Source organism: Odontesthes bonariensis, chromosome 15, assembly GCF_027942865.1.
Source record: "Odontesthes bonariensis isolate fOdoBon6 chromosome 15, fOdoBon6.hap1, whole genome shotgun sequence".
Classification (NCBI taxonomy): Eukaryota; Metazoa; Chordata; class Actinopteri; order Atheriniformes; family Atherinopsidae; genus Odontesthes; species Odontesthes bonariensis.
This window is the reverse complement of record NC_134520.1, coordinates 19,587,313-19,608,969: the sequence shown is the minus strand read 5'-3', so window position 1 is coordinate 19,608,969 and position 21,657 is coordinate 19,587,313. Positions and strand designations below refer to the sequence as shown.

At 40.2% G+C, this 21,657-nt stretch overlaps 1 protein-coding gene across 2 annotated transcripts in view; it reads right to left on the bottom strand.

The window, feature by feature from the left end:
- fbn3 (fibrillin 3) overlaps nt 1-15,851 on the bottom strand; it is a 71,727-nt gene extending 55,876 nt beyond the window's left edge. The window contains exons 1-4 of one of the 2 annotated variants that reach the window (XM_075485393.1): nt 15,762-15,851; nt 12,596-12,920; nt 4,012-4,094; nt 3,733-3,834 (exon numbers count right to left, since the gene is read on the bottom strand). In XM_075485393.1, coding sequence (XP_075341508.1) covers nt 3,733-3,834; nt 4,012-4,094; nt 12,596-12,774 — 364 coding nt within the window. In that variant the 5' untranslated portion in view covers nt 12,775-12,920; nt 15,762-15,851. Of the gene's footprint in view, nt 1-3,732; nt 3,835-4,011; nt 4,095-12,595; nt 12,921-15,756 lie in introns of both variants that reach the window. The other variant, XM_075485394.1, reaches the window with a different exon arrangement.
- Nucleotides 15,852-21,657: the final 5,806 nt, after the last annotated feature.

The window sequence follows — 21,657 nt, the reverse complement described above, 5'->3', positions numbered from 1 at the left end:
TTGTTATTACAAAGATGTCATTTTAATATCTGAACTCTTTTACAGTGTCATGCTGTTGTAATATATGCAGGATGTGGGGATACTCACAAGCCCCTGGCTGAGCATCTCAGTATTGGAGTTCTCCCCAGTCATTGAGATGATTGCCTCTCTACCACTGCGAGTTTGTGCGTATACACCAAACAGCAGTTCTGATTACCACCCGGAGTGGTGTCCTGGATGGGGTGCCACCTGCAGTTTCCATTGTTCTTCTGGGGAACTTCAAAGCCCATGTGGGCATCATCTGGAGATGCTGAAGGCCCTGAACACTTGACTGACACCCCTTTTCAGTTTCACATGGAGGTCTGGGACAATGTCTGGAGATTGGCAGACTGGGGTGTTCGTCCCCATTTTTAAAATGGGTGACTGAAGTGTGTGCTCCAATTATACAATTATAATGGGATAACACGATTCAGCTTCACCATTAATGTTTATTCCCAGTTGTTGGAAGCTCTGACCAACCATTGTCCAACCTCAGATTCCAGAGAAGTGTTGTTTTCACCCAGGTTCTGGAACAGTGGTACAGATCTTTACCCACACAGAGTTACTGAGGGATCACAGGAGTTTGACCATTCAATCTACAAGTATAGACTTGGGGAAGGCTTATGGCCGTGTCCTCCAACCGATTCTGTATGGGGTGCTGTGCAGAGTAATGCAATCGTAGTTGCTGGCTAGCAGGTTCCTGTATAACCAAAGCAAGAGTTGTGTCCACATCCTGCAATGCTCCTTATCATCAGTCCTTTTTGTGGTGTTCGTGGACAGGATATCTAGATGTAGCTTGGAAGATAAGAGTGTCTGGTTTGGGAACCTTAAGGTTGCATCTCTGCTTTTTGCAAGCGTAGTTCTGTTGGCCTCTGCAAGGCATGACTTTCAGGCTACGGCTACACGAAAACGAAACAAGGGTTTTTTTGAAAACGGGTACGAAAATTATTGCGACCACACGGGGAAGCTTCTGTGTCCTCATGGAAACGATGAAAACGATGAAAACGATGCAGTACACACTAAACACCTCTAGGTGCGCTGTAAGCCACCCCCACCGGTTACACCAGAACAATAGAAGAAGCAATGCGCATGCGTGTACGCCCCTACTTCTACCAGCGCATCACCTGTAAATGTTCCTTCAACAACGCCGCTGTAGTTAGCAGTGTCTGCAGCAGTGCTGCTATCAATGTTGTGGGGTCCATGATGATCGCTGTCTGTCCTTGTTGTGTTGTCTTCTTCTTCCGGATTTTGAATGGAAGCCGCTTTTTGTTCTGGTCACTGACGTATGTGTATATGTCACTAGCGTTAGCCATGTGGCTGTGACGCAGATGTAAACGAATCCGTTTTCGCTGTAACAATGGAAACGAGGCCGTTCTCAGATCTTCCCACTCTGGAACCCGTTCTCAAAAACTATCGTTTTGGAGTAGTGGGAACGCCGGCTCCGTGTGGCCGCGGCAGCCAAACGATAAGAAAAAGTATCGTTTACAGTGAAAAACGTTTTCGTGTAGCCGTAGCCTCAGGCCACACTGGAGCGATTCACAGCTAAATGTGAAGTGGCCGCGATGAAAGTGAGCCCCTCCACATCCAAACCCTCCGTGTCAGGAATGAGTTTCTGCCTCAAGCAGATGAGTTGAAGTATCGCATTATTTATTGCAGTGAGATAAATGGTATGGCAGTATTTGGGGCTCCGTCAGCAGTGATGGCAGCATCGCACTGATCCATTGTTGTAAAGAGGGATCTGAGCTGTTACTGGTTTCTCTTCCTCCAACCCTCACCCATGGTCAGCGTCACTTCTGCGTGGGTCTTTGTAACACAGCCCATGTTGGGACATGGTGTTTCAATCCTTCTTAAATGCACTGCAGACTATGTTGCTACAAGGACATTCTGTGGTTAGTGACAAAGTAAAGTGTTGAATCCGGAAAAGAAGCGGTCCACCCGGAAAAGATCCACAAAATAGCTCTCAATCAACCGCAAAGAAAATGCTGAGGTTGGAACTTCTTTTATATTTCTTAAGGTTTGAGTTCTTATGTGCCAAAATTGTAGGGACAAGATTAAGAACCAAAATTTCTCTTCTGGTGGCCCTTTTTTGAGTGATTCTTAAGAGCACTGCAGGTAAGATATTGACTACTTATAAGTACTTTACACAACCCTATTTAGAAAAGAAAAACTAAGGTAGGCAGCAGAGTTGCTGAATATTGTTGTGTTTTTTGTTTTTTTTGGTTGAGTTTTAACTTGGGAATGGGGATGCAATGCGGTTTCAGAAGCATTCCTAAGTCCATGCAGTGATTTCTGCAAAAGAGTCATCTGTTTTTATGCAGTACCATCTGAGAGCCAATGGAGTGTGACTATTTAGCAATGTATTAGTTCTCAACTTTTTAGAAAATGGTGTTTATGCTAAAGCTGTCTCTGTAATTGTCATTACAATACGATATAGTAGAGTATTCTGCTAGTTGTAGTGTACAGTGTGATGATTAGGTCAAGGTTGGTGCACCAAACGCCCTCCTGGAAAAAAACTTTAATCTTACGACTTAATTGAAGAAAACCCTACTGTCCGAATTGTACAAATAGTCAAAAATAAAAATAAATACATTTTTGAAGGCCCTGGCTTTTTTGCGTCGAGATGTAGTTCATGTTGGAATGGTTCAATATTTGACAAAACATCTTAATTCTCTTGTTCGTCTAATTTGTATAAAAACTGAAGTGTGAAAACAGTCATTTATTGGTAATAGGGGTCTGACTATTTATTATTATTATTGATCATTATTTGTTACTCTCTGACAGAGTATAGCTCGCTGTTTTAAGTCTTAATGCCAAACTAAGAGGCTGCTGGTGGTATACTTCCATAACTAAACAGAATGGGGACTTTTAATCTACATTCAATCCCTGCTGGGAAGCAAATAACAGCTTTTTCACTGAAAAAAGTGTGTGTAATTAAACGCTTGAAAACATTAAATTCACAATCACAAACAACATAAAGAAACAGTACATTTTACATACAAGTTTAAAGGTAGAAAGGCTGACGATTTAGAAATGTAGTTGCAATGTATTTCTAATGATCCATCGGTTTTCAAAATAGATGCTGTAAAACAGTAACCTGACTCACGTCATCTGGCTGCGTTCACCAACTACACGCGGGGGCGTTCCCTTTCCTCACACAACCATCTGAGGAGCCTGGGAGTCATATGTGTTTCGTCCGATTAGAAAATTATCAGAGCCAATCATTAATCGCTGGGTGGGACTTTGAATGAATGGGCGGCATTATGGCCGCGTTATGGCCGCCCATTCATGCTCCAGAGGGCGGGAGTCAGGTAAGCTCTGAGCTACGTCACGGGTTGAGTCATTGGGAGTGGCTGAAGTGGCGTGTCAGTCAAGATGACGGACAGATTCTTCATCCAATCATATGCACGAGTTTTAGAAAAAATAGCCCCATTTGAAATCATGTCGGTTGTGGGCTCGTCCCAGATGGTATGCGAATACCAGAGGGCGGGAGTCAGGTAAGTAAAACAGCACAAGTTATGTTGGTGGTTTGGCTGCATACAAATATCCAAGTTTCCTTTCCCGATTTATGTGTTAACTGAAATAAATATGATATAACAGATAGTTCATTGAAATATTGGGTTGCCAAATAGTTAATCCCCTGGACATCTTATAATTGAACTTGAACTTTTAGTTACAGTGACTGTCTGTTTGTGTGGTGACTGGTACTATACTTACTTCCTGCTCCTGCTCCACAGCTGGGAGAGAGCTGACCATTCGAACAGGTACACATGTTGGGTCTGGAGCAGAAGCCATCCCCACATGAATTCCTGCAAATTGCTAGAGACAGATAAAGGAACAAGAGAGCAAAGGAGAGTTAATTAATTTGGTTCCTTTATATTTACTCTTCAGCCATACATGATAAAGTAAGCTGATTTATCCCATGCATACTTGTTATTTTCTTCACTGAGCTTTGTGGGATTGTATCAAAGAGGATTTAAGAAAGGAGGAACTTACGAACAATACACTGATTCCCTCCAGGCAGAGTCTTCCAGCCTGGGCAGCAGTATGAATGGTAGCGGGAGCCACACACATTAGGTCTGTCAGACACAAAAATAAGGAACAAGGAGGCTTACTATTCACACGGACCTCCCATACATATTTCAGTTAAATCCCTGAACAAATATACACAGTTATGAGTTATTTTCCAAGCTGCTCTGGTCCTGCATGGTCACTACATTCAGAATAAACAAAAAGAAACTAACAAAAAGTCTCATCAAATGATGGATGGAGGTATTTTGAGGGAAAGGAGGAGGGGAGGAAATGCAAGGGGCCTACAACATAAGGAACAGTGTTTTTTTTCAGTGCTAAATTTTAAACCTGGAAAGACAGGATGTGCAGAGTCCTCCTTTCTCTCAGATTTCATGCCTGGCTGTCCTGTTTTCTGGCAAATATCCAGTGCTGCCCAGCCCTCGCAGTCAGCTTTGATTCTTCCTAGTAGAGAGCCGGCAGCAAACTTTGACCCAGTCTGACAGATGTCAGAGTCATCAAAGCATATGGAGTGTTCAACTGGCCTGACAGGTTAACCACAAAGTTTTTCTCTAAGGAAATGCCTAAACCACATCTAGAAATGACTGACTCTGCTCACACACTCACAAACACACAAACAAGCAGACGATCTGAGGTCCGCAGCTGCTTTACAAGCTAATGTTAAGAGCACTGCACTTCTTTTTAAACCATGAATAATCAAAAACTTACTCAGCACAAAATTCATTCAGAGACAGATTGATAATGATGTGTGCATCAATCCCAAATTCATACACATACTTTAAGGAAATGAAAATGAGATTGTGTGCACTCAGCTCCATGTAAAGCTGTTAAACAAACTTAAAGGATTCCAACTATGTGGTTGCACTAAGTGACCTCTCAAACCGTATAATGAAGGGTATTTTTGTTTTGGTGGTTAGTTGTTTGCATTTGCTGATGCCTTGACTAAGAACTGAGTGACCGCAGCACGGCATATTAGGATAAAGCCTGGTCCAGATGCTCATGTTAAAGTAATTTACCACCACTTGGATCACATCTCTTTAGTCAAGACTATTTCTGCCTCAAGCACACAATTTATTACATATTGCAGAATTGTTTTTAGTAACATTAGATTATCCGGTGTTTCATGATGCCGACTAAGAGCTAAATATTGCCAAAGCAAAGGCAGAGATATGCTGATGTCTTTGTCTCTACATTTCCCATGTTGCAGCTTAATTGTATATTTCATTAGACACTATCAGCCAAGATGAAATCAAACATTTAAATGATCAAACCTAATGAACAAGCACGCGTCAGGTCATTTGGCTTTGAGAAATTTGCCAAGCGTTAGTTTTTCAGAAGACTTTTTACAGTTGTTAGTACTCACTGAGTGATACACGTGATGGGCGGTAAACTTGCTCTTTCTTGTGTATACTGGCAAAAGATTTTCTAAAAATAAAGCTGTTTCACTTCTTTTTTTCTTAAAAGCCCATGAACCTTTTGTCATCATTGGTTCTTTGAAGATATCATGAATATACTGTATATAAAGGGTGAAAAAGTGCACATAATTAAGCTCAAAGTGATATTTAAGCATTTTTGTTGAGTCAAGTCTAAAAACAGATTTCTTTTTTTTAACTTACAAACGGTATCAAAATGAAAAACAGGAAAAAAAGAAAAAAAAAAAGGTGAGAGATTCCCTGAATCCAAGCATTGTTGAAAAACTTCCTAAAACCCAATGAAAAACCACAGAACTTCCAACATTCGCTTTATTTCTGCCTCAACAGCAGATAACTATGATGTAAAGACCCCTTTCTAACTGTGAAATATTGCCTACACCTTTCTCTTCACAAAATTAATAAAAAACATTGTCCACATTTCTCCAAAACAAACAAGTTAACATCATTAAAGGCCTAAAAGAGTTGTACAAATTGATGTTGCATTCAGCCTTAATAGGTTAAGGACACTGGTTTGGATCATGAGAATTATGCTTATTCTTTTTTGTTTCTGACTTTTTCCCTCTAAGCAGCACTCAGCTCAGCTGGATAAAGAATGAAAACGAGCTTAACTTATCTACATACCGATTACAAGCTGCCTCATAGGCCTTTCATTAATATACTTTTTTAAAACCAATTTTAACTGTCCAAAAACTGCAAAATGACACCTCCACATTTTATAGGAAGTTAATGTATAAGATATAAGAGGTATATGGTATAAGATTTTCTGCGCTGAGACCTGTTACCAGGCAACCAGCAGAGACTTGAATAAGTTACGTGTTCCTTTCTGAAAATGGTTGTTAATGCATTTTCTGCTGACAGGTTATGTGATTTTAGTGCTTCATTGAAAGTAGAAAAGAAACAGAAAGCTGCAGTGGTGAACATCAGAATGGCAGTGGCAGAGTAATTACATTGAGGATCCTACAGTACATTTGGAAGTTAGGGGTTGATTTTGATAAACATCTGAAGTTGCTTCTATGTAAAACAGGTGACTTTCCTTTCCTCTGCATCCCACAGTAACTGTATTTCTGGGCAGTCACCAGGGAGATGACAGCTGGGATTTGAGTCTCTGATGGATGAAAAGCAGAGCACACCTCCAACCACATTACCAGATGGCACGGGGAGACGGAGGGACAGACAAACAGGTGGGCAGGCAGACAAGAGATACTTATGTAGGTAGAATTAGTGGATAAACAGAGAAGGACAATAAAAATGAAAGAAGAAGAGGAAGAAATGGAAGAAGCGAATACTTCTGGGGCATGTATAGAAACTGAAATGTGCGAAGTTAGAGAAAAAGTGTGAAAAAAACCTAGAGGAAAGGTGACAAGGAGAAGGGAGGACAGGGTGGTGGGAAAGGAACAGAATAAAACTGAGGGGGAAAAAAAACAAGTTTATGTTGCGAAGTGGAGGAAGGAGGAGGAGGAGTGGGAGCGGAAAAAAGTGATATGGAAACGAAGCAAAGTAGTATAAGCAAGAAGAGGCCAGACCCTTAGAGGGGGTTGAATTTATGGGTCAAACACAAAAACCAAACAAGTTTTTAAAACAGAAATGGAAAGAGGAAGACATTAGCATTCCAACACAAAATGAGCAGTCAAGGAAAATTCTTCTCTGAGTTTTTTCTACACACTAAAGGTATTCCACTGTTACAGACCTGTGGGTTGCTGATATATGAAGGCCTCTGAAGGTCCAACGCTGAAATCAGACACTGGTTTGTTTTTCTTCCCCTTTTTTCTCTCTCAGCCTTTCCTCCAGGTCAGTGCCTAATCTCTTATCACTAAGTTGAAGCTTTAGAATTTAAGCAACACGTATGAAAATCAGCCATGAAAAGGAGTTTAAGCTCCAGGGGTGATCTTCAATTTTTGTCCCGCTGTTCTTGAGGCTCTATCTAAAGGAGATTAACTCTGCTGTGGTCTTCTCGCTGCCTTTGAAGTTGCCTCCCGCACCGTGGATCACTCATTAACTGCCATTAATAGTAATAAAAGGAAAATGGCTCCCACTGGATCAAAGAGTAAAATGATACTGTAACTGTGGTTCAGAGTTGAAAGGGAAGGCATTTTCACAGAGATCTTAGGATATGGATTGAACCAGTTTATCACTTTGTGGTTACCCTGTTATTTTGAGAAACCCAGTCAATTGAGATTAATGTTTGTGCCAAATGTATCTTGAGTTACTGCGATTTTATATTAAATCCTCAAAAAATTTATGATTGCTATATTACCCTTTTTCGGTTCCAGTCACACTGATGGTGACATTTCCACTCCCTTTGCAATGTAATGACATTAATGCTGGCAACATAATAATAATGTTGACGGTTATGGTTAGAGTCACAGAAACACACGCATTTTAATTCTCACTGCTCGCAGCTCCCATCACACAACTCAGTGATGCCTTACACAAACTAACCAAAATGTTTTCTCACAATTTCTACCCCTGGATTGTTACACCACTGTATTTTTTACCTTCAAACAAACAGACATATTACTCTTTTACTGGTGAGACTCGGCTGGGAAACTTTCTGTCATTTTATAGACAGATGTAAGTAGTCATGAGAACAAATAGATCAATCAGTTATGCAGGTAATCATTTGTTGGATCTGTACCTTTTTTTTCGCTGAAACTGCTGTGTTTTAAGTAGGAGTATTTGTTTTATTCAGAAAACAAGGTAGAAAAGATTTGAAATTGCAAAATGAAGCTACAGCCTGAGGGTCCTTTTGAAGAAGAATTCACTTGGTCAAAGGTTAATGCTGATCAGAGGAGCTGCTCATCACTGATGCAGGCAGGATGAAAAAATGCAGCATCAGCAAGGAAAAATGTCTACAGACAGTCTGTTTCTATTAAGACAATGACCAGAAGTTCACAGTTGTCAGAGCTTCTGGTCGGCTGTCTGTGCCCTTGTCTGTGTGTGTTGGTGTACCGGTCATAGGTCAAAGGTGCCTGCTTACTCTTGTAATGCCTCCAGCAGCACCTGGGGCTGTTGCTTTCCAATCAGATCTAGAAGTAAGGCTGATGTAGGAATGTAGACTATAGAAAATGACCAAACCACCAAAGGAGATAAGGCAGATGCACAAATGGTGGAAGATTACCACATTTAAAGTTTTACTTTAGTAGTTTTATAAATAACTTTTCCTCCTCCCCAGGTACATTATGCAATAGGTCTGGTTTCAAAGAATTATTGTGTAAAAAGTGATTGTGGATAGAAGAAGGGAGACATATTTAAAGGGAGGGAGGATAGAAAGCATTGTCTTATACTGAATGTAAAAGTCCAGTGTTTGGTCATTCCATGAAATAAATGTAGTTAAGTATAATATTTCATGATGACATGTAAGGTACAGAATAAGCTACAACGTCTCACAGAGCACTAAAATTATCGTTTTTTGATGTTTGGGAATATAGATACAATCAGCCTTCATTGTAACGCAAAAAGCAAAGCAATGCACGCACCACTTTTTGATTTTTTTCAATTTTTAGAATTTCTGTAGAATTTCTAAAAATAGATTATTTTCCATTTCACCACGCCAATTTGTGTATCTTAAGATATTAGATTAAGTTTATGAGAGTAAATATTAAATCTCTAATAGCAATTTCTAGAACTAAAAGTTTTTTTGGTTTTTTTTAGTAGCATTTCTCATACTATTTTTATCTGATTTGGAGTAGAACGTCAATTATAAACCACTTCAATCACGGAGCACATCCCAATCAGAAATCCTTGATGATCTACACTTTACTGGCCATGCTGAGTCTGCTCATACATAAGAGACACAAAACCTGAAATTCAACCTCATGCATAAAACAGGAAGGGAAACTGGCTATTGCTTGCCATTGCCATTCATTAATTCTTCTCAAGCTTTTTGTGGGTCTTTGAGTTTCTCTGTCCTCTCAATACTAACATCATGTAAACTTTAACATCAAAGGTAAATTTGTTTGTTCTATTACGTCCAAAAAGACAGAAAATATTTAATTATTTGTCAAGTTTGGAACATGCCAAGGGATAAATACAGGCCCTCATCTATGCCATCAGGATGGCATTAACACGATCTTGGAGTCAGAGTGACTGAATGTAAATCTACTGTTCGGGACTGACTGTCAGCCAAGTGAGCCAGCATGCAAAGCATCTTGAAAGAGTTGAGCCAAGAAGGGCTAACTTAATAAAGTGGGCAACATCAACAAAAGAATAACTGGCAAGAATTTGTCTCTCTAACATTCATCAATGGTCTTTTCAGACAATAAATATTTAGCTCTTTTATTTGGCAGTGCATCTGTAAGAATGGGGGGGGGGGGCACTTTCCCTTGCTTTTTCTACCAACCAGATAGTCAGGCATGGTCAGACAGCCAACAAGCCTGAGGTCTGATCCGATACCACCCTTGAGTGGACTCATGCCAGTGCATGGTGCTGTAGGAGTCAATAAATCAGAGTCAGAAAGCATCAGACTCTGTGCTACCAGAAAAACACCAGGGGATGTGGAGCTCTAGCCAGCTAACAAACATTGCAACCAAGCCCAAGGCCAGAGTAATGACCATCATTAAACCAACTCTCTCCATATCCCACACAGAGAATCTGTTCAACCCATACTGAGTTACTGACAGTCCCCTGTGACTGGGGACTCTTAGATGATAGTACAACGGTAGAACGCAAGCATGAGTTTGCACAGATTATAGTTCGCTGGGGAGAATAAGCCGTAATAAAATTCAACAACTCCTATGCAAGAAACATTGGCTCACATTACACAAAGCCTCATACGCAGCCAACAGATTTACTCACCACAAATGGGATTTCTTCACCCACAAGGCTTCAGTCCAAAGGTGGTTAGACTGAACAGGCTTACGTGTAGATGTCTGATTTTACCCCATTTCAGATTAACCTTAATCATTTTCAAGCAGTAACACTCAAACAGAAACTGAAATGAATTCAAGGTATTAGATTTGTGTGCTTTGGCCTGACTGCAGCAGTTCATGGGATGTAATGTCAGGGCAATTTAAGTTACAGTTAGCAGACAAAACCTTGAAATCAAGTTAAAATAATCAAAAAAGACGTCAAACATTTTCTTTGATAAGTCTGGTGTCTGGTTCTCACTGTAGCATTAACCTCAGTGTGCTAATAGAGCCTTTCAGCCTTAACACACAGAGTTTCAAAGATGCTCAATAATCTCATGACCAGTTTACGTGACTGCCTGAATATCTCATTCATAACACTGATGTGTCTTCAAAAATTAACAATGAGAAGGAAAAAACATCTGCAGGCCTTTGTTACATCCTCTCATACGCCCCCAGTATGATCGAGACAATGCGCTATTCTTCAAGATCCCCTGATTTCTTAACTCTCTCCTCGGGACGCTCACTACATGTTAAACAAAGTATGAATGTGAATTATTGTTCAGGTTAAATATTTCAGCTTGAGTTCAAGGTCAGCCTGCGAATTTCTAGCTCCGTATATAGATCTTATAGATCTCTAAATTGTTTTAGGATCCATTCTCCCTGCATGTTCCATCTGTTAAATACAGTATTATTCAATGTGATCGTGTGAAATTCCTAACGTCATAAAGGTTGTACCATTAGGCAGTGTCAGGACACACCAATAACACAGTAGTTACTATTTTCTCTTTTATAATTACTGGCCAATGACAAAGACATCCAGGCAAAACCTTTCAACAGCCACAAAAACACTTCCTGATGGCACCTGATTGGATAAACACTTTTAATTGAAATCTGATGTTACGGGTTGAAGATTTGTCCCCAAAACACTGAAAAGTGATGATTGTTTTGTCTTGAAGAACACCAGAGATGCTGGTTCACTATTGCCTCAACATCAGTGTCTCAAAGTTTTGTTTAAAAAAAAAAAAGACAAATTCCTTTAATGCTGCCAAATCAATTTCATCTATGTAGCCAGTACCCTCGATGGGCCTGTTTTCAGATTAAACACCAGTTCAGTGACTCTATGTGAGATTTACCCAGCACTATCAATAGGCCACAACTCAAAAAGATAAACTGTGTTCAGTTTATTTCTCAATCTTTCTCACATTTACTCCAAATTTCATCTCTCTAAATCCTTATGTGCTCTCTTGTCTTTCATGCTGTTCTTGTCCTCTGTAACTCCTTCACTGGCTTTGTCACCTACAGCAGTGAGACAAATGCCCTTTTTCATACCCCCCTCTGGTGATACGAATACCTCATTTCCTGTGACTTGGCACTGGGGGAGCCATAAGCTGTGACAGATGGGAGACTGATTGGAATAACTGAATCAGACACTGAAAACTGGCTCCAAGAAAACATCCTTTGTTTTCCCAAAAAAGGCTAACTACTCAATGAAAACTCTTTGCTGCACCAGCATATTTACCACATCCACATTTGTGGTGTTTTGGTTAACAAAGTGAGAGAGCTGGGCAGCAGATTAGAGTGTGAGCAGAGACAGAAGAAAGAGGTTGCAGCTGGTAAGAGGTGATGTGATCCCTGTATTAACCCCATACTCCCCACACACAGACAAATAAATAACACCTTTAAAAACACACCCACACATACGTTCACATGTACCTAGCTGTCTGCCTTGACTTGAAGCACGAGAGCATGCAATCTCCTCGCAGCAGTCTTGAACTGCATGGTACTTTTAAATACACTCAGGGGAATGTGGATCATGCTTTTTGCTCATCATCCCTTCATGGGCTGTATAGAGAGCTGCTTTTTCCTCTCTTTCCCATGAGAAAACAACAATTTACAGTGAATACATTGGCAAGATTCGGTGTGGTGAGCAGCCTCTCACGCTGAACATGTGCTGTTTTTGAGAAAACAATGCAGTAGTATTCAGCAAGATAATTTGGTGTAAGGCGAGCTTGGCCTGAGCCCAGAGAGCACAGCAGTTCACAGAAAGCTGCCAGGGAAGCAGAGAGGAGAAAGACATTTATATCCCAAACTCTCGCCGGATCCAGATAGTAACTTTCTGACTTGTTAATGCGCAACATTTTAAACACCTTTTTTTTTTCCAGCCGTCTTCTTATGAAGGCATGAGCAGTGGGATATGAATAAAACGAATGTACCAGACAACAGTTGCTTAGTTGGGATTTGCACAGGACAGTGACATACACAGATTCTCACCCTCTCAGTGTCTCCTGACCGCGGCGCCGAACCCGCTGCACTTCTTTCTGATCCACACCGCCGGTAAAGCGACTAGCTTGGTGAGGTCCATTTCCAGTTTGACCTAAAGCCACGTGAAACGCCCCAAGACACACCGCCGCACATCCAAGCAACACCTGAGCCAGCTTCCCTGATCCCATTGGTCCGCCTGGCTATCCCTCCAACCGAATCACGTCTTTGCTACGACTCACTTTTGGAATCTATGTTGACCGTTTGGACCCAGATTGAGCAGCAAGATCTAGATCTGCATCCAGACCAAGTCCTGGTGTACACTCCAGGGTAGGTCCTAGAAAGAGGAAGAAAGAACATGAGAGTTAAAAAAACATGTCAACCAAGAGAACATCAAGCTTACATTTTGAGAAAAAGTAGTTCAGCTCATGTAACACAACACACATTTTTCACCAGATCTAAACCCACAGCTCTGTCAGAGCAGCATTCACACACATTCACGCAACATCATCTCACAGTAGTTTATGAAGAAATATTGAATAACCAACAGAATATTCTGTTGTAACGTATCGCATCAAAATATCCTTTTCCTAAAACTACTGGCAGGAGTTCAACCTCCTCAGTTGAACACCCAAAAAGAGTCGGACTCAGACGTCCTTTTGAAATACATTACTTTGAAAGGGATGCTGGAATGGCATGTAAGAAAAAACAGATGTCATTTTTGTCAAAACTTTTCTGTTTATGTACCAATGTCGCGTTTTTTGGGGAGTTTTTTTCTATGAGACTGGGTTGGATTGTTTTTAAGGGTTGGTGGACAGCTCACTAGGTGATATAACTTCGCTAGTTAATCAGTCAAGTTTTGCCTCCTTGCACTGGCAGAAAAAAACTCTTGGGTATAATAACTCAGAGGATATCAATAAACCTAACAGAAGTGTGTGAAATCATTGATCGAACAGATTCAATTCGTTTAATTCCAGGTGAAGTCCCCTCATACATTTTCAGACCTTGAAAAATGTGAACAGTACACCATACTTCCCTTAAAATGATTCTCAATTCAGTTATCCAACAACCTCATTTCATCATTTTCTTCCATTTCTATTCTTTTAAACTTGATTAGTGACTACATTGAGAAAAGAGAAAGCATATGACTAAAGGGGTTAATAAAGAGGAGCATGCAAGGGGAAAAAAGAGACACTCAAATTCTGACTTCTACCCATCTATTTTCACTATTCGGAGCTTCAAAGCAGTGTCATCAGTGGTTTATCACTCAGCAGACACCAAATACTGTTTGTACTAACAAAAGACTTCAGAGAGCAAAGTTATGAACTGATTACAGAAAATTGTTCAGAGTCAAAGATCCAGAGCTGTTCAGTGTTAAATGCTAACTAACAATAAAAGGAATATTAAAGTTTGTATTACGACCGCTTTTGTCACATAAACCACAGTAGCTACATGATTTCTACACTGCTGTTCCTGCTATGCTGATGTAACATTGATTCAACGGTTTAAAAATAAAAAAGGGTGGGAATCGTGGATCTAAATTGTTGCATTTGGACTAGAGGGAGCCAGAGAGGTAATCTCAAAGGAGGCTAAAAGTTCATTATTAGTTCAAAAGGGAAGCACAGTCAGATGACGAATCCCTCACTTTGCATCCAGAAAAGAAAAAAGAGTGGAATATTCTAACTTTAAAAAAAAGATCAAGTACTTATCTATTGAAAAACACAAACTCAATTATTTTCTATATTGTCCATTATGTGATTGACAGAGTCTGGGTTTGTATATTCAATGATCTTTATTTTGTCAAACCCAGCTTTTACTGTATAGTCTTACAGTCATGTCCTAACTCTAGACTCCAACAGCACTGGACAGCCAAGAAGTTTATTTTTCTCTTCTCTGCCTCATTATATACTGTAGGGTTTAACAGTGAACAGTGGGCCCCTGGTGATATACAACCTCAAGCCCTCCAGCCATAAGTCCAGCCACATTACATCTGGGCTGGAAAAGGAAAAGAACTACAGCCCCACATTGCAACACTCAGACAATATTAGTGGAAGACAGGGATATATGAGGAGTGAACGGAGCAAAAACATATTAATTAGCAGCCTACATTGATTCAGCCTACAGTGAATAATCATTATTCACACCGTTCCAGTTGTTTAAAGTTGTTTAACACAAACACACATTTTGGTGCATCAAATGTGTATCTAGACCTGGTACACTTGGAAGGGAGGCCAGTCTGTTTCAACAACGGTTGGTTTTGCAAAATCTCCTTAAACACGAGAAAAATGCGGATTCTGCTTGCGTTAAGAGAGCTTTGGAGGCGGGATCAGTGCCGAACAAAAGAAATTCATGATCAATTACCCAATAATGGGAGCTCCGCGGAGCAGTTCTGCAAATGTGCTGTCAAAAAAAAAAAAAAAAAAAAAAAAAAGTTAAAGCATTCATCCTGCATCAACACTTCATCATGTGATTACAGATTGTCGTTTACATCATGTCACATCGTTTTTTTTTCTTTTTTAGAAGTGATTCGAAAAGTGAAGCATGTCAGATCTCAGGTTTTGCATTCCCAGAGGAAGCTATTGAAAAGTGTGTAGGAGTCGACACCACATTATTGGGAGTTACAAACACACTTTACAGTAGAGACACAGAAGTAGGTTGTTTTTTTTCCGCTGCAGTAAAAAAAAATCTGGACCAACTATTAAAGTCATCTGCCATGAGCTGACAGGAAGGCAAATCGTTTTTTTTTCCACGATATTACAACACTTGCGCATGCCACCACAACTTTATGAATGGAGAAAAACGTAACGCACTGACACACAAGATAGTTCCAGATGGAAAAATAGGTCAAGAGAGCAAACACTCAATTACAGTTTAAAACATTTGGACACGTCGAGTAAGTAAATCACTAAAACGTTATTCATTCGTGTGTGGTTTTTTTTTTTTCTTCTTTATTCCTCAACAGCAGGTTCAAAGAAAGTGCTGCTTCCAAGCTTTCTGAAAACTTTCTGTAGCAGTCCGCATCTTAATCTTGTGATTTGGTCTCCATCTATAAAGCAGTCATGCATAGAGGGATAATCTCCGTGAAACAACGGGCTTCTGAAACAGTGCTCACAATCAAAGCTATTCACATCCAAACTGTAGAGTTATCAAGAGATCACTAGTAGGCAACTTACAATACCTTGCAGCGGTTGGAGTGCCTTAGCGTCGAGGAGCCCAGCAATTTGAGACAGGATATGTGCCCCACAGTGGAATATTGAACCAAAGCCTTGTGAGAAAAGAAGAAAAGTAAGGGAATTGCCCTGTTTGGAAGAGGGGAGGGGACACAGAGTCAGGCAGAGACAGAGGGGGTAGTAACGGACTGCAGGACAAACCCACATTCCTCAAGACTCCTGGAGTTGTTATAACAGGGGCCAAGCCGCTAAACCTACTGTGGCAGACATGGTTTCACTATCATCAGTCAGAAAAAAAACAGAAAAGAGAAACACGTCTTCAGGCTACCCCACCTCAATGAGATAACAGTCTATCAAAGTAAATGATCTTGGAATTTATTTTTTTATTTTTTTTGCAGCATAGCCTAGTCAAATTACTAAAAATGAGCCCATGATGAAAATATAATAATCAATACTGAAACTATCACAGTATTATCCATGACAGATTACAAGTTCATGATGGTTCAAGATTTTAGAAAATAAGTACCATGATCAGTCACCATATTCACTTGGTAGAAATCAAGTAGTAATTTGAGTGAGTAAGTCTATTTATTCTAACTTTTTCTGAGGCTCAGCGTCAAATGCAGGCTCCCTGTTCAAATAGTCCTGCTATCTACTACCTTGTGTCCACTGGTGTTTGTGATTGACACATCCTTGTGTTTTGTTGCCACAAGTGCTGATAGGAAACTCACACTGACACAGTTGCCATCTGGGTGGTATATAAGTCGGGACAGCTGAGCACATCTTCAATTTTGCTACCTTGTGTGCAGATTTCACTTCTCGAAACAAAAACAACTGCAGCAGGCTTCTAAAGAGGAAAATACATATTGTGACAAAAGGTAGTGCTCGTATATTTCTATGTTAAATGAGCGAGTTTAAGGCCAAAGTTGACCAGATTCCATCTTCATGGCTTGGATCTAATGCTAAATAATTCCAAAACAGGGAATGTTGTTCAATGATACTCATTGCTACTTTGATGATTTCAAAGAATCGGAAAAATGTAGCTTTTGTAAGGCACGATTGATTAAACCACAAGCTGCCATTTCTTTTCTCCCGTATGTTCATATATATATTTATATATATATGGTTTAATTTTTTATATATGGTTTAATATATATACATATACACACAGTTTATTTTGTAATTATGGTGCTATTTGCTAATTTTGGCAAAAAAAGAAAAAGAAAAGAAAAAAAACACAACCTCTTGTGGTGCATTGTGAAGTGTAATTAATAACATTTGACAAATACACATGTTTTTTATTAACGAATCACTGTTCATTTTTTAACATCTCTTACTGATGAAGAAATGGCTGTTCTGTAGTCAGATGGAAAAAAATGGAATCTGTTTTTGGAAATCACTGATGCCGCATCCTTAGGACTAAAGGGCGGCGAGACCGCCTGACTTGTCATCAGCACTCAGTTCAAAAGTCAGCAGTTCTGATGTTATGGGAGTGTAGTAGTGCCTCTGGAGCAATTTTCACATCTGGAAAGGCACCATCAATGCTGAAAGGTATATACAGGTTTTAGAGCAACATATGCTCCCATCCAGACCACGTCTACATCAGGGAAGGCCTTTCAGCATGACAATACTAAACCCAATGCTGCATTACAACAGCATGGCTTTATAGTAATTGAATTGAAAACATTTGATGTATCAAATGAAACACAAAATAGGAGACTCAGGATTGATGAGCAGCTAGAATTCTCCATCAGACAAGATTGGGATAACATTCTTCTCCCCAAAGTCCATTAATTGGTCTCAGTTCCCAGACTGTTGTTAAAAGAGCAGGGGATGGTACAGAGTGGTAAACATAGCCCACCAATTCAAGATGACTTCATATTTATCATTAAATGAGAACATATCAAATAATATGGCCTTATCTTTGGTGAACTAGAGTAATGAGAAAATAAAACTTATCCTATAACATAATGTACCAAATATATTGATAATACAAATTCAATTCTGATTTCTCAGCATGCAAGTGTGTGTTGTTTTTTTTTTTGTATGTTTCAAAATGTGAAAAGCACCACAGAGTCCAAAAAGGAGCTATAAACAACCAATGGTTGTCAAGGAAGATAGACCTCATTTGTCACCACAAACTCTATGGAAGAAGAGGAGTACAGACAATGTAGGAGAGGGCATCCCCTGTCTGCATCCCCTACGGGTTTCATAAGGGTCATGAGCACTTTTTTTACACCGCAGGAGATCAGGTACACTAGAGGCTACCTGGAAATCCTCTTTTATTTTACCTGACATCCCCTGGTGAGCTTAAAAGAGGATGAGACATTTTGTTGCTACATCTTCAGCTTGTTTTCAAGACAAAGGCTGGCAAAGTTGTAGAATTACAACCATGTGCATGCCTTTATCTTAATTTGCCAAAGCGAGGCAGGAGACTACGATTTCTGAAGAAGATATGATGTCATTTCACTTTCATTTTGGTCAATTTCCATCAAAATAAATAGATAAATAATTGCTGGTTTCACTCTTGGACTTCTACATGCACCCTTCCACAAACTCTATTTCACAATTAATTGTTGTGGGGAGCATCCGGCATGCTGTAGAATCAACCTGTGTAATGCAGTGCAGTCATGCAGGATGATCTGCGGTGGGCTGGATGGGTTTTCGGGGAGTCTCATAGTCTCACACTGACACTATGAGAGACTGGGATGGATAGCAAAAAAGAATTAGATCCTATTAGTTTCATGTTTCTTTAAGTGTGTGCCCATGTATGTGAGTGAGTGTGTGTGTACCTCTGACTCAGTCTGCCTCCCAGCAGTCCCCCCTACTAAACAGAACCACATTTCACCAAGCAATCTGGCTACAGTGAAAGCACACCACTGTCTGGAGTGTATTGTACTTTCAGAGCCTGGGGAAATACTTTTACTTTCCCTCCCTTCCCCTCTTTCTTGCTCTGTCTCTCGCTTGTTTCCGATCTCTTTCTTTTCAGCACGTACATTTGTAAACACATATATAAACACTCGCAGACATGCCATATGTCAACCTTAGATAAATACATGTTGCTCAAAGAGCAGGCTTACTAGATGACTAAACAGTGAGTGCTTTCATTGTTGCTCGTCTTTTCTCGTGAGGGTTTTTAAAGCGCAGGGAAAAAAAACAAAAACTGGTTTGCCTCAGGACATACTGGCACAAACACTGTTTATGCATTCTAATGACAAGAAACTGTCTCTTTCATTGTCTTTTCACAAATGAAAAATGGTCTCAGTAAGACTCGTGGTCGATGTTGTAGTAATTGAATGGGGCATGATGACAAAAGCAAGGTATTTGTGTGTCCGGTCCAGGATGAGCTGAAATGTGGGGGCTCGGTCAGTGGTGCAGTATCGAGCTTGGGGTCTCTCCTGTAGCTCACGTGCAAAGAAAATGACAAGCCAGTACAAAAGCTGTACATTGCCCTCACATGAACACACACTTACACTCTTTCACATTTCTACGCAAGCATACAAAAAAAACCCGCCCACCCTCAACATCCTAACCCTTACTCATATCCCATGTTATCTTTTCTAATCTCTATGGCTATCTGGTGGACGGATAAGTTAAAGTATCTCCTTGTCTTTTTCAAGACAGTCTGCAAAGTCAAATTAGCCATTTTCTTCCCTGCTCTTGTGCATTTGTTGAATTCTTGAAGCGATGCCTTATTTTCCCCTGCGCTAAACAAACCAACCAGGAGAGTCTACCAGTGCCTGATCGGGGCTTCAGAATGTCATTCGCTCAGCCAGGAGAGTCGTCACTGAGCTAAATCACTTCCATGACAGACTCCCGTCGGGGAGAGATTCATGGCCAGAATTAGTCATGCTGTACTGCTGCACATAGGGGTGAACCGGTGCATATCTGGGTCATAAGAGGCTGGACAAAGCTCAGGAAGTTTATTTTAAAGAAGTGTATGTTAAAGGATATGATTTGATTCTATACAATATTTGTGTTTTTTAAGCCTTTTTTTGGGATGGAGGGCTATATATCCTCCTCTGTGATTTGATATATAGCACAGGCAAAGGTCATTGTTCCCATAGGCATTATCTGTTTTAGTCCTGTCCAGAGGAAGGTTTGGGACAGACACATAAAAATTCTTTTCAACGTCACTCTTGACCATTCTAGAAAAGCTACATTATTGATACAGAGGTTGTTGGGAGGTTTAAAAGGTGCAGTAACTGTTATTTGCTTTGTCAAAAGTTTGAAGGAAGGTTCTCCATAGGCTATGGACATTTTGTAAATCACATGTTTATTTACAGCGGTGATGAAACATTGCCCTTTTACTTTTGTAGAAACCACGAATACGTATAATCTCTCAAGTAACTTAGTCAAAAAAGCCTGGTGTCTCTCTCAGTTTGTGACACTGTGAGGCGAGCATGCAGGCTTTCAAATCGCTGTGCTTTACACCAAAACATATTTTCCTAAATCTACATAGTAGTTTTCATCTTCTTGTCTAAACCAAACCAAACAGGAAGTAAAAACATCATGAGAAAAACTGTTACAGATAGGATTAAGAAAGGACTCAAACCAAGTTATCCAAGGAAAAATGGGGGAAAAGTCTCTCAGCAGACCTAAACCTTGATTTCCTAGTTTCGCCTCAGCATTTCAAGTTTTCCAGCTGCCTCTTTTCCAACCTCAAACTGTGCACTTGTTGGACAATGCCAGAGCTTTTTCGCTGAGAAAGACAGACATTATTCAAATTCATGGCTGAGAACCATTGAGATTGGGTGTAAATGCATAAAATAGTAGGGACAGGACTGCAAAGCCGAGGACAAACCAAAGAAGTGATGCTTCACATTTAGCTAGAAGCTTGCCAGGAGGAAAAAAATTGCCACTGGATCTCTGAAATCAGCATTGCATTACAGTACATCCACACTTTATAAATAAATACCAGACTTAATTATATGTTTGTACTGCACAAGAGAGAAAAGCAAAAAACACCAAAGGTTTAAATGATCAAAATATCTCTATAAAACCAGATTATTTTGGGAGTTCCAATATCAAATGTAGAAATATTTAGTGTCACTGGCCTTTTAAAGCCCTCAAAAATAAGACAACTCTAGAATTCCTGTTGTTTTAAGTGCATCCATGACTGTCATAGTTCACATTTTCCATGCTGGATTTACGCTCCCTGTTTCTTTAGCTTGTATTCTGTTCTGGCAAAAGCAAAATTGAAGGTCATGCGAGCCTGGAGTGTGCATACACAACTGTGCATGTGTGGTTGTGGTAAGTTGGAGCTGAGGCTTTAGAGGTTGGCTTCATAGTGTCATCATGGTCTTGGGGTTTGTGGTTGGAGCCTGTGGGGTCAGGGTGGAGTGTGACTGACTTTAGATTATCCCAGCTGGGAATCCTGTGGTCCACTTGTGGTTTTCCTTGCATGAATAAAATATGATCACTACACCTCATACATACACAGACACACTAACAAACATGTCCTCCTAGCTCTTCCTCCATCATTCTTTCCAAGGCAAGTGTTTCTTGCCTCACTTTACCTGGAGCATCACTTTTTTCAGAGCTTGACTCACGCAGCTGTGCTGTTCCTGTGATGTAGCGGGAGAGGAATGTACAGCTTTAAAGTCTAACTCGGGCATAGACAAAAGATGTCAGTGGTCAAGGCGTATAAGAATATGTGATCTCATAAAACAGCACACAAACACGTCAGTGCCTTTGCAAGGGTAGGCTACAGATGATGATGAGAAGGAAGGAAGACCTGCCTCACATCTCTCCAGCCTACTTTGTGGGAACCAAGGAAGGAAGAGGCGAGTATACACGTGATGTTACTCCCCAGTGATAAAGCACATTGTAGCTCTGCACAGTTTGCTTGGCCATGGTATCATGTCTCTTAAAACATAGAGTGAAGAGAGGAATGGAGAGAGG